This window comes from Gavialis gangeticus, unplaced genomic scaffold (assembly GCF_001723915.1).
Source record: "Gavialis gangeticus isolate Ggan-Ray unplaced genomic scaffold, GavGan_comp1, whole genome shotgun sequence".
Classification (NCBI taxonomy): Eukaryota; Metazoa; Chordata; order Crocodylia; family Gavialidae; genus Gavialis; species Gavialis gangeticus.
The window spans coordinates 67,811,099-67,823,975 of record NW_017729032.1 but is presented as its reverse complement, the minus strand read 5'-3'; the positions used below and the strand labels follow the sequence as shown (position 1 = coordinate 67,823,975).

Genomic DNA, 12,877 nt, shown 5'->3' with positions numbered 1-12,877 from the left:
TTTTCCAGTTCCAAGATGGGAAACCCAAATGGAATACTTCCCAAATGGAGTACTTTCAGGGTGAGGGGAGGGACTTCTAGTGGCAAAGGTCAGGGGTTAGGGGTGGGACTTCTGGTCCCAAGATGGTGACCAGGGGGCGGGGTACCTGTCAAGGGGTGGGGCTGCCCTTGTGCCCTCGACATCTTGCCAAACTCATTAAGCGGCCCTCCAGCTGAAATAATTGCCCACCCCTACCGTAGCCGGTAGTATACAGTCACGTTCCTCCTTGCTGGCTCTCCTCACCTCTGGGATCTTCTGTTCCTTCAGCTTCAACAGGAGGGCTGGAGGAGGCCCTCACCTGGTACACTGTATAGCTGGCTGTTTAGAAGTGTTTCTGAGAGGTGGGAGATGTGGGTTTGAATCCTTTCATCCTGAAGGGGTTCTAGAAATTGAGGCTCCCTTTTCCTGGGAGAGTGCTCTTACCACTTAGCTCTCGGCCATGCCACCACCATCATTACAGTGGTGCTCTTAAAAGAGATTAGCTATGGCTGCCCTATTCTGCGCTGAAGCCAATGCAGGTGGTGTGTTAGGCAGGCTCAGAGCAAGCCACCCAGGCTGCTTACAGATGTGGAAAGAAAACAGTGCTTTAAGATTGGTGCACTCCCACACTGAACGCAGCACATAACCAGAAGAGGAATTGCATTAGTCTGCCCCGACTCGCCCAATGTCTGTATAGATTGCTCACTTCAGCGGGGCTTTTTGGCACTTTTATGTAGTAGGTAATTGAATCAGACGCTGGGAAGCCAGGTCAAACTAACATGCTTCTTCTGGTAAAGTGCTAGGTTTTGAGGTTTTTTTCTTCACATCTGTTGGGGGCCATGGCCACTGTGTTGTCCAGCTGCTTGAACCAGGACAATTCTGGGCATGTGCAGAAGACAGACCTGTGGGTGCTTCAGGGACTGTTAGATCAACAAGGGAGGTGCCTGGTCAGCTGAGAGACCTCCAAGGTTAGCCTGCAGTTAAGCAGGGGTTTGGGGACTGCAGTTTTGGAGTCAGGTGCCAAAAGTTTGCCTAAGTCCTGTTTTAGGCACCTGAATCCTCCTTTTGATCTGGTCTACAGTCCCATTGTGAAACATTGTGAAATGCACAATGTCTTTGTGACAGTACAACATTGTAGTGCCTGTACTTCCTTGTTTACTTAAAACCACATTAAAGCTTTTCCTGTAAATTGAAAATGGTCAAACAGGAAAGCCCCAGAGAGTGGTTCGTTTTACATGCAACAGCATCTTCCATCTGAAGACTTCTGACAGCTCTATACAACAGCAATTGCAAACTTGAAATAAAGCAATAAGTACTCAATAGAGATTTTTTTTTAGGGTACTCGTAGGACTCCAAGAAGACGTCTTGTCTCAGTCAAACCATTTTTCTTTGGAAATTAGTCCTGTGAAGTGGTAAATAAGAGACAGATCTGGAGCACTGATACTTGCCTGGTTGTGGGAACTTACCTTTAGCCTGGTCCCCATGTTAAAATGGATGCTGTTGGAGTCTTTAACAAATGAGAGATAAATTTGGTCCTGAGCCACAACTTTAATGCTGATATAAACATTGAGTTTCATGGAGATGGGCTGGAAAGGAGGAGCATGAACGTGGTGGCTGAAGTCATGCCAGTGCCAGTGCTTCTGTTTTACTCCTTTCTTATCGAAGTAGGAACCAAAGCAGAAATCCAGAATCATCCTAGAACAAAAGCCTGAGTTAAAGCATGTACCTCTCAAAAAGCACCTCTTGAAGAATATAAATAATAATGAGGCCCCAGATTAGACGTTTTCCTCTGACACTTCCATAACTTCCTGGCCAGCAGAGGCATTTCTCCTGATGTTTTGTAGTGTTATGAGGCTTGGAATTGGGCATGTTCTACATAAAAGTATCTTCCCACGTGTCAAGGGAAAATACCCAGAAAGAAGGACTTAGATGCTAACATTAGCGTTAAGAGTAATGCTGTAGCCATGATGGTCCAGGGATTATGCTAGAGGCAAGGGTTTTTGGGGGTGATACATTTTATTAGGCAAACTGTATAATCAGGATGCATTTAGACGAAGCAATCTGCCGCAGGTCTGAATGGGAAGGCAAGTGCAGAAATTGTTAAGAACAGTAGATAGAGTTGTGAAATCGGAGAAGGGAGAAATTCCCAGGGGTAGCAACAAAATAATTAGCAGAAGAAAAGCACCTTGACTACTACTAGGATCAAGACCTATCAAAAGGGAGGAGGACAATTATCACCTGTAGTGTGTGGGAAGAATTTCAGAAATCAGAGAGATTGTAGTGTCATAAAATCAATATTGATGTTCAGTCCTTGATTCCTGGTGTCCAGCCTTTTTATGAATTTTTGTTCCCAAGCTTGCCTTGTAAATGTGTTTGGTAGATTTCCCTTGAGTATGAGGATAGCGAGGTCAGATGGGGAGTGGTTGTTCTATGAAAAATGTGCTTCTACTGCCTCGTGTGTGTCCCTGTCCTTTGTATTTTTTTGGTGAGAGTTCATGCTGGTGCATCATTGCTGTTTAGTTTCACCTGTGTTGTTACTATGAGGGGTCAAAAAAGATTTTAGATCCAAAACTGAGATCCAAAGAATGCCTGCCTAAACACAGCAGGCACCTCCATTTCCGCTTGCACACATGCTCAGCACTGCCCTAGCCTGAGACATTTGGGGTACAGACAGAAGTGACAATTTTCCTTTGATCTGGTCATAAAAAGCAGTTTATGGCTGTGACCAAACACAAATGCATGGCTGCAAACAGCTTCAAAACTGGTCAGTTGGGTGAAAATCTGACCCCACATTGCATGATAAAGATGTTACAAAATGTAGGTCTTTTGTAACTTGTGTCTGCTGAGCTCCCAGTCTGTCACTGTTTTCAGAATGGGAGGGGGAGAGCTAGTTCAGAGAGAGAAAGCAGAGGGAGTTCAGTCCAGGGGGTTTTCAACCCCCCCACCAAGGGTGGGTGTGGATGTATTGCAGCTCCCCCGCTCTGAGGTAGAGGGGGGCTCCAATTCGCCCACCCCACCCTTCAGCACCAGCGGTGGAGCCTGAAGAACTGGCTCCTTTCTCTACCTTTCCTGCCCTCCTATTCTGAAAACAGCGAGCACTGGCAGAGAGCCTGGCTGTTGCTATGGGAACCTGGCTACAGGCTACCAGCCCACAGCTAGATTCCCCTCCCCCTGGAACCAGCAGTGATCTGGAAATATTCTGTGCCCAAAAAGTCCTAACCTGACTACCACATGATAGCACTTAGCATGAGTTTTCCTGCTTGAATGCATGGGCTCTAAGAGCATCTATACACGTGCTCCAGGGTGAAGGAGGGTGGGGAGAGGCATTTTAATTAGAGAGACTCTGAGAGCTGTGCTAATTAAAGCGCCAGCAGCATCATGTGTATTGTGTCCCACACCTCAAAATGGCAGAAGAGGTGCTTTAACTAAAGCTCATTCAACAAGCTTTAGTTAAAGCACCCCTGCCATCATTTTGAAACATGGGGACGCGGACTACATGTGATGTGGAGGCTGCTGGAGCTTGCTAATTAGCACGCTCCACACACTCGCAGCAGGCTTGATTAATCTTGCGGAGTACAGGTCTGTCTCATGTATAAGTGCTCTAAGCGCAGGTAACACATCCTAAGTGAAACATACAACAAAGCCTTCACTCCTAAGGAACTAGAGCAAGGGTGGGCAAAATACAATCCACAGACTGGATCTGGCCTGCCAAGCCATTCTATCCAGCCTGTGGGGCCCCTAAAAAAATTAGGAAATTAATATTTATTTGCTCCTGGCTGCCTTGTCAAAGCTGAAGCTAGGGGCAGAAGGACCCAGGGGGAGCCCTCAGCAGGACTGAGCAGCCCAGCCCTGCTCCACCCCCAGCCATTTCACTCTCTTCCTGCCCCCGCCCTGCTCTGGCACCACATGGCTCCTGGCTGCATAGCTGGATGGGGGAGCATTGGGCCATGCTGGTGGGTGTGTGTGTGTGTGTGTGTGTGTGTGTGCATGTGTGAGAGCAGGCAGGGGTAGTGTGTGTGTGTATGTGTGTTCATAGGATGAGTCCCATACACACACCTTACCATATACATACACCCACACCCCTCTTAGACTACACTTTTATGGACACTACACAAATGCATGGAAATCAGGACAAAAATATGTTTTTTAATCAAATTAATGAATGCTGTAGATGTTCACTTTTTAGAATATAATTTGGTATTTTTCTGGTTCCAAGATGGCAAAACCCCTTGCTGAAAGGAGTACTTCTGGGGGAAGGGGAGGGACTTCTGGTGGCAAAGGTCATCAGTTAGGGGGTGGGACTTCCGGTCACAAGATGGCAAACAGGGGACAGGGCACCTGTCAAGGGATGGGGCTACCTATGCGGCACTCGACAGCTTGCCAGAACTCGGTAAGTGGCCCTCCACCTGAAATAATTACCGGCCCCTGAACTAGAGCATGTGTAACACTCACTGACAGCATGGAGCTGCCTATAAAATTCAGATACAGCCAGTACCTTTTTAAAAACACGGCCACAGGTAGAGGAGGTACCCACCTTGTTATATAACAACTTAGTAGTGTTTCAAGCACTTGCTGAGGCAGTAGGAGGTCCATATCTGGAGTACTGTGTCCAGTTTTGGGCTACCACCCTTCCTTTCTCCTGCATTTCTGGGCTAGTGTAGGCAGCGCCCTGCTCACCTGGCCTCAGTGGGTCCCTTTCTGACATGTCTCCAGTCCAGGCACCCAGGAGAGCTGTATTAAGCAGGGGGTGCCTAGGAGTTAGGCCACATGAATAGAAGGAACCTGGAATCTGTGCCACATTTCTACTCTAAGTGGCTTAGTCTAAAATCCTCACTCAGCTGCTGCCTAACCGTGGAAAAAAACCCACCTGTGTGAGTGGAACTTCACTCTTTTTTTACTTTCTAATCCAGGCATCTCCACTGATTTCATGCCACTTCAATTTGTTAATTCTCACTAACACAGAAAGATGTGATGCTGTCCCTGAAGAGACATGCTGTAAAATAAATGGCCAGGAGTCTCGTTTGTGGTTTTGTTATACATGCTGGGGATGGAATTCATCCCGGTGCAGAAAAGCCAGCACAGTAGCGTAACTGTCTAGTAGCATAACTAAGCAGAGGTGGCCAGGGCAGCAGCCCCTGGTGCTCACCTGGAGCCAGGAGAGGGGGCCAGAAAATTAACAGTTGTTGCTATAGCAATGCAACTGCCCTGGTGGCACCCACAGCCAGAAGTCAATGCTGTCCCTCTGTGCCACCACTGTCCTGGGCGCCCAGCTGCCCCATTACACCTCTGTGCACGTGACTTGGCTTCTGCTTCGCCCTTGTTTGGGAGCGTAGGTGAGATTTCAGTAGTGGCTAGGACTCTGCTCTGGGACTAATGTCTGTCAGCCTGAGCTCTGAGGGCACATCTATATGGCACAAGGCAGCAATGGACAGAGATACCTGAGCTCTGCATGCACTTATACCAACACCAGCACCAACTGCACAACCACACAAAGGCAATGTGTGCAAGCTAGTGTACCCTGCTGAGAACAAGTAATGCAGCTCTGTTGCTCCTAGGGCCAGTGCTAGCATGTGTGGAGCTAAGAGGGAGTCTTTCAGCACACTGCTACATGGATATATGCTGATAAACTTATTTAAGGAGAGGGCTGCTAGCGTCTATGCATTCTGGTTTGGCCCAGTGGTACAAGACTAGTTTGAAGGCATATGTGAGGACACAGTTACACACAGTTTACTGCGTGTAAACTAGCCTCTCTTCTCAACAGTGACATGCTACTTCTTACTATTTCCCTTCACACTGGAAAAAATAGGAAGCTGAGCTGTGTCCTTTCCCTTGAGTAGCCTTTGATGCTGTCTATAATTTGCAGCTTGACACACATTTTTATTACAGTGCAAATCTGATGGTCTGTTTGCTTTCTCCCCCTGGCTCCAAGATTAAAAATCTACAGAATTATGCTCTGGGGAGCTAACGGTGTTATCTAGCAGGTTGGACAAGGAGAAATTCATGTGAATTGGGGACTATGTTCTCATTTTAATGTATCGCTGTTCATCTATCCTACTCAGTTTTGATTGTGTGGACTGAACCCTGCTATCAGTTATGCTGGTTAAAACTCTCCTTTGCTATCCATAGGGTTGTATTCTGTGAAAAGTAACACTGCTGTAACTAGTCTGCCCCTATGCTACCTACACGCCATGGACCTGAACCTGAACCATTGCAGTCAGTGGAAACACTGTATCTGGCCTGAATGAATACCAAAGTCAGGCTACTGAAAGCAGCACCTGGATTTGTGGTAGGCATCTACAGCCATTTCTTCTGTAGGCCTTGAGAAATTTATCAAAGAGCTGTATATGTTTGCTTGTGACATTTCAGTTAAGAATGCATATCCCAGTTATATGTGTGCACAGATCAGGGAAATGATTTGCCAAATAATGACAGAGAGATGAACGAAGTGGTGGCGGGGGAGAATCAGTGCAAATTCAGCACCATACAAATAATAACCGTGGTACAGCAACCAGCAGGCTAGCTGGCGTCAGGACCTGAAATCAGCTTCCAACACAGGGAATTCAGGTCAGTTTTTATCATTCATCCATGTGTCAGTTTGAAATTTTCCTATTTAGGGGTAAAGAAATTGATTCTCATCATGGCTGCTGTACAAATCTGACAAGAACTGCAGAGGCTGGGGAGCTGGTTAGCACCCCTGTTGTGTTGAGTGCCAAGTGTTAGAAGAAATGAAGATGGCAATAACACTATGGTTAGGATGTTTGGTGCCACAAATTGAAGACAGCTTGAACTGGTCTAGGTTACCAATAGATGGCATGACAGTGTTCTTTTTTAATTAAGCTTGTTGGGTTTTTTATTATCTAGTAATGAGATGCAGCTCTAATTTATTTCCATAGTGAAATGCTGTGAGGAAGGGGGATCCCTGCACAGCAGTTCTGCTATAAACAGTAGTGTAAGTGAAGTGGGGGCAACCTGGGGTGTCTCCTTTGGGGGGTGGGGGTGCAAAATTAGCTGCTGCTGCAGCTGATAGTTGGCTGTGCTGCTACCATGGGCAGTGAGGCAACTGGTGCTGCCCCAGGCACCTCTGGTGCTCAGGGTGCAGAGCTGCCCTTTTGCACTCTGACTATAAACCAGGGGGCAGCTTTTCAGAGGCTGTAAGTTAACATAGCTTAATTGATTTCAAGGCAGCTGTGCCCTTTACATCAGCTCAGGATTTTGCCCTTAATGCTCCCTCCATGTCAAGCGTGCGCTAATGCTAAAGGGAGTGTGGAACAGTTGTGGTTTAACACAAGGACAGACGTAGGGAGAGGAGCCAAGAGATCTGTAAGGCCTGACTGCAGCATATGAAACATGGTTAAGTAGGCTTAAGTTCTAAGCTTACACAGAGGCCACGCATTTCCATAAACTCAGTCTTGTGGCAAACATGGGATTGTGACTATGATGCTTAACTCTCTCTGGGATTTACTGCTGCACTGGGGATATTTTTCTTGTTGATCCATGACTGCTGTTGTGGTCCAACTGCTATCCGAATGTGAACAAGTGTAGGTGGTGTGATACGACTCAATTGCCAAGAATATTAAAAATGAGGCAATGTGTTCTACAAGCTTAGGCCAGAAAAAGTCTCAGGAAAAATAAATGTAAATAAAATAAGGGAAATAAATGGAGGGAATGTGTCTGAAAATAAAAAGAGCACTGTGTTCTTAGAGAGAACACAGAGGTAGTACCGGGCAAGAGGGCAGCAGAGAGTTATGGAAAGAAAGCAAGATGGGGAGGGGGGTAGAAAATACAGGGTCAGGCTGATGGGGTCAGTGGTATTTTACTGCTGCTAGGAATTACTGTGGGTGCATGTTGTAAAAACCTTACTTCTTAGTGATGGATGAAAGAGCAATGTGTCTGGAGGCAAATACTGTGATTGCAGTAGTCTTTATGGAAGTGTTATTACAAAGGCTATTTACAATGATTTGTAATAGCCAGTTAGATGTTTAATGTGTCCATTAATTAGTTTCAACACAGGCAGGACTTGTAAAATTCAAATCAGCACATACCTGCTTTCCAGTTTAAGAGATTAAAGTGAAAAACTGATATTTACGTGCTGTATTGATCTTCTCCATTCCCCAGCTTTTAGGAGGTAAACTTTCTTGGGGGTGGAAATTAGAATTTGAGGGCTTAAAAGCTGTGATCCCTACAGGAAACCACATATCATTAGATATTAGGATTTAGACTAGGGATCAAATTGGTCACCTGAGCAATTCTTTATGGTCTAAAGCATTCACCGGAAATGAGAAACAAACTAAAAGCAAGGGTGCCATCAAGCTACAAAGATACTGGCCCTTGTAATTTCCCTTCAGAGGCACACACTAAGATCTCAAGTCAAACTGAAGTGGAAGGCAAAAACAGAAGAATTGACATACCTAGGTTTAATCCAATTTAAGGAAGGGGACTAGCAAGTGGCTGGGAGTATAATTCTGCTTAAAACTCAATTTATTAAATTTCAGACTTAAATCATAAAATTGCAGACTTAATTGCAGACTTGAGACCAAAGTCTGCAATTAACGTGCATGATTTGGGGTGGGTAGCAGCCACCAGCTTTTTGAAGAAAGCTGTGTCACATGCACCATCAACAACAGCATGGGATACTACATCTTAAGCTGAATGGCCCCTGCCTAAGTTCATGGTGCCGCACCACATGTGAGTCCCTCTAGTCTCCAGATTCTGTACTTCTGTTGCACGTATGGTGGTACCTAGCTGCATGGGTAACACCAGAGGTTGGCAGTGTATGGCATGGCCAGTGGAGCCACTGGATCTTTCTGGCCCACAGAGATGCTGAGGTTGGGCAGCTGGAAGCGGTGCCCGAGTTGCTGCCAGTTCTCTTTGCTCCCCACCTCCTGCCCTCTCCCCTCCCCAAGGCTCCCGCATGAATGCAGCTTGCAGCCAGAGCAGAGCTATGCTGGGGCCAGGCTGGGTAGAGTCAGGGGGCGAGGGTGGGGCGAAGTGGCAGCAGTGCACAAGCAGGTTCCAGCTCCTTGGCAGTCCCTCTCATGGCCTTGCTGGGTATCTAGCACATGCCTCAGCTCCTTCTTTAGATCTGGCACCACTGCAGCTGCTATGTGTGTGCCAGCTCTTCACTTGCTCCTCACAATCCTGCCCACTCAGCATTCCTAGCTGCTAGTGCTGCAACCCCACAAGGCAAATCACTGCCTATGACCCCCAGACTTCCTGACTCTGTATAAATCACTCTTTATAGGGTTGCTGTCAAGAAAACCTTCTCACAGCACTCATGCTTACCAGAAGAGCCTATTCTGCTGGTAGCATGTTGCATAGCCGTGAGGGGTGAAGAACGCTCGGATCCCTGTGTAAGAGTTATCCTCGAGAATGACGTATGTAAACAGAACTCTGTTGACATACGTGATCAGGATGGCGATGTTACCAGATGGATAACTGAGGGAACAGTTAAGGAACAAACAGCATATTGAAAGTACACTTTCCACAAAATAAACACTTCACAAAAAACCTGGAGGCAGGAGGGTAGATTTCTGCCACATACCACATACCAGTGGCCAGACCCCTTAGCCATTGGGGCTACTCAGCATAAAGATGTGATGTAGCTGGGTAATGTAGGACAGTGGTTCTCAACCTTTTTCTTACCGGGACCCATTTGTAACCGTTCATGTCCTGTCCTGACCCACACCCCCTGGCCCTGCTGGTGCACAACCCAAGGTCCCTGGCCTCCCCAGGGCCATGTAGGTCAACACAGTTCTAATGAAGGTATTCTTGGCCTCTTGTGGGCTGAGATCGAGTGTAGGAAGGATCTTAAGTCCTGGATTAAAGAGTCTGGGATGGAGGATGCTTGCCTGTAGTATCTGGGGGCATCCAAACCCCAAGACCTCCAGGTTTGGGTCTACACGTAGGATGCCTGCCAATGGATTTGGAAGTATCTGAAGTCCCAAGGTGAAGGGTCTGGGATGGGGGATGCTCACCAGTTGTAGCATCATACATGGTATTTAGAATGATTGAGTTCTGCTTGCTCAGTCGATATGGTTTTTGGAATGATTGAGTTGTGCTCAGCTGATATGATTTGGCATTGATTTGGCTAATCTGATCTGGAACACGAATTATATTATAAAAAAAAATTGAGGTGTGATTTATCTGTTAGCACAAGAGAAAATTCCCACCCAAAAATTCTCTGGGTGGGTTGCTAAAGTGGTTTGTTGTTAAGTTTGTCACACTGTGCAACACATATTTACTGGATACTAAACCTGTCCTGTCCCATCTGGGAAAAGAAGAGAGAATATCTGCCCATCAGGATAATATCTTCTTACAGGCTCCCTGGCATGACAATTCTGTAGGAATGAAACAAACATAGAAAAGGTGCATGACAGGGGATGAGGTGGGAGATTCAATGTTAGCACACATCTAGTGTGTCAGTGGCTGTGTGCAGTGCTAGCGCCCCACTAAGAATTGGTGACAGTGTGACAAGGATGTTTTGATTTGCAAAGAATGACTCCTCCAATATTTCCTGAGCCCTAATTTGGGACCAAAATCACGTGATCCACTAATAGAAACCCTTACATTTTACCCTATTTCTTTGTTTGTCTTTAAATAAGTTTCTGACATGACAGAGAAAACACCATCTTCACATTCTATGTTTTACATGGTTCCTGGACAAAGCTCAGTTCTCTTTAATTTACATTACTGGCTTTTCCCCAGTGATAGAGTTTGCCAAGAGGCTTTCTTTCCATCGGACATCTAAGTAATTTATCCGGCAGTGTACTGACAGATGATTGCAAAGAAAATATAAACATTTCTTTACTAGCAGGTTAGCTCCAAGCTGTACAAGGGGGTTGGTTTCAAATTCTTCCAAGAAGAAATGAATAGCATTGCTATTTGCTTCACATAAAAAAAATGCAGAACACTTTGCTTTGTTTGCAGAGTGGGGGGAAGTTTACTTCTAGCATTTGAACATTGTTAAAGTAAGAGCTTACTCTCTAATGCAAAAATGGGCCATCCTCACATTTCTCTGTCAAAGAGATTAGAAGAGCTTCATCTTGGTAGCCTCTAGGCTTACGCATTCCTTGTGCATGAAGTGACTGCCTCTGGCCATCGCAGTAGCACCAATTTATAACCTGAGGATGTAGATTTTGCTTCTGCAGAATAGCTAAATGATTTCCTAGCTTTGAGGGAAGGGGAGGGAAAAGCAGTCCCTTTCATTTTTCTTTTTCTTTTTTTTTATGAGGCCAAGAGCCACACAGGATTTGTAAACCATATATTTCAGGGTGAGAAGCAATATAATGCATTCCTTGATCCTAAAGCAAACAAACACACAGCACTGATTGTGTGGTAAATTAGAGGTAATTCCCTTGTAAAGTTATGCTTACTCTAATGCTTCCTGCTTTGAGAAGCAGGAGGGAGTTCAATCCAAGGGCCCAGAGTCTGTCATGATTGTTCACAAAGCTGTTGAACAGTTACCTGTCTTATAGGAATTCTTTGGGGTGGGGTTATCAACACCAGACAGGACCATTCAGTACCTTGCCAAACAGGATCTTAACTGTTGCAGAATCCTAGTGGAGACTGAGACTACAATAGGACTGAGACTACTTGGAGAGCAAAGGGGCTACTCAGCATAAAGATGTGATGTAGCTGGGTAATGTAGGACAGGGGTTCTCAACCTTTTTTTTACCGGGACCCATTTGTAAAGGTTCGTGTCCTGTCCTGACCCACACCCCCTGGCCCTGCTGGTGCACAACCCAAGGTCCCTGGCCTCCCCAGGGCCATGCTGGTGTCCCTCACTCCCTACTCACAGCCTCTGTCCCCCCAGCCCTGCCAGTGCCCCTCACTCCTGACCTGCAGCTCTCTGCACCCGCAGCCCTGCCGGAGGGACCCCAGATGCCCCCGTCCTGCTCAGGCTGGAGTGCAGTGGCTGCAGCAACTCCAACTCATGCAGGCAGCAGTGAAGCAAGTCCAGCCCCTGGCATGGGCTGGAGGGAAGAGGAGAGGAGGCTTGTGGCAGCCTGGTCACAGCTGCCACTCTGCCATGCTGCAGTCTTGGCACTTTCCTGGGATCAGTGTTTCTCAACCTGTGGCTCGTGAGCCTCTGAAATCTTCTTGCGACCCACTTTTGGGTGGCGACCCATGGGTTGAGAAACACTGATATAGGAGATGGGGGATCATTTCAGGGATTGAGTGGAGGAGCAGGAGTGTGGGGTGAAGCAGAGGGTGAAGAAGCCTCAGTCTCCCTATATATACACTACTGTCCACCCTACAACTAATCCTTGGGTCCCGGCCAACAAATTCATGTGAATAACAGTTATGCAAGTTCTATGAAAACAGTTGGAGCTGAGTCCAGAGGCACATTCTGGTGCAAATGAGTTGGTTACCTATTTCTCAGACATACCTGCTCCTGAAGCACATGGCTTATTGCAAAGCCCTATTTGCCTCCAGTCAGACTAACCTGCTTTTCTCTTTCCAATACAGCTACTCCTCACTTAATGTCATAGTTATGTTTTTTAAAAATGTAACTTCAAGCATAGATTCATAGAAGTAGGGTTGGAGGGGAGCTGAGCAGATCATCTAGTCCAACCCCCTGCCCTGGGCAGGAATGAATACAGGGCTCTTATGACCCCTACTAAGGTTAAGGTCAAATGACCCCAGGTAGGTAGTTATCAAGCCTCCTTTTAAAGACCCCTAAGGTAGGAGCTAGCACCACTTCCCTTGGAAGTTGGTTCCAGATCCTAGCCGCCCTGACTGTGAAGTAGCGCCTCCTGATGCCTAGCCTGAACCTACGCTCAATCAGCTTATGGCCATTGTTCCTTGTTACTCTGGGAGGTGCTTGGATGAACAGGGACTCCCCCAATGCCTGCCGGTC

The 12,877-nt window shown here is 46.5% G+C and overlaps 1 protein-coding gene across 3 annotated transcripts in view; it reads right to left on the bottom strand.

Moving 5' to 3' along the window:
* Window positions 1-12,877, bottom strand: part of ERICH6B (glutamate rich 6B) — a 101,398-nt gene that overhangs the window by 1,374 nt on the left and 87,147 nt on the right. For all 3 annotated transcript variants that reach the window (XM_019524443.1, XM_019524444.1, XM_019524445.1), the window contains 3 exons: window positions 10,267-10,355; window positions 9,301-9,453; window positions 1,485-1,713 (listed from right to left, as the gene is read on the bottom strand). In XM_019524443.1, the coding sequence (XP_019379988.1) occupies window positions 1,485-1,713; window positions 9,301-9,453; window positions 10,267-10,355 (471 nt within the window). The remainder of the gene's footprint in view (window positions 1-1,484; window positions 1,714-9,300; window positions 9,454-10,266; window positions 10,356-12,877) is intronic.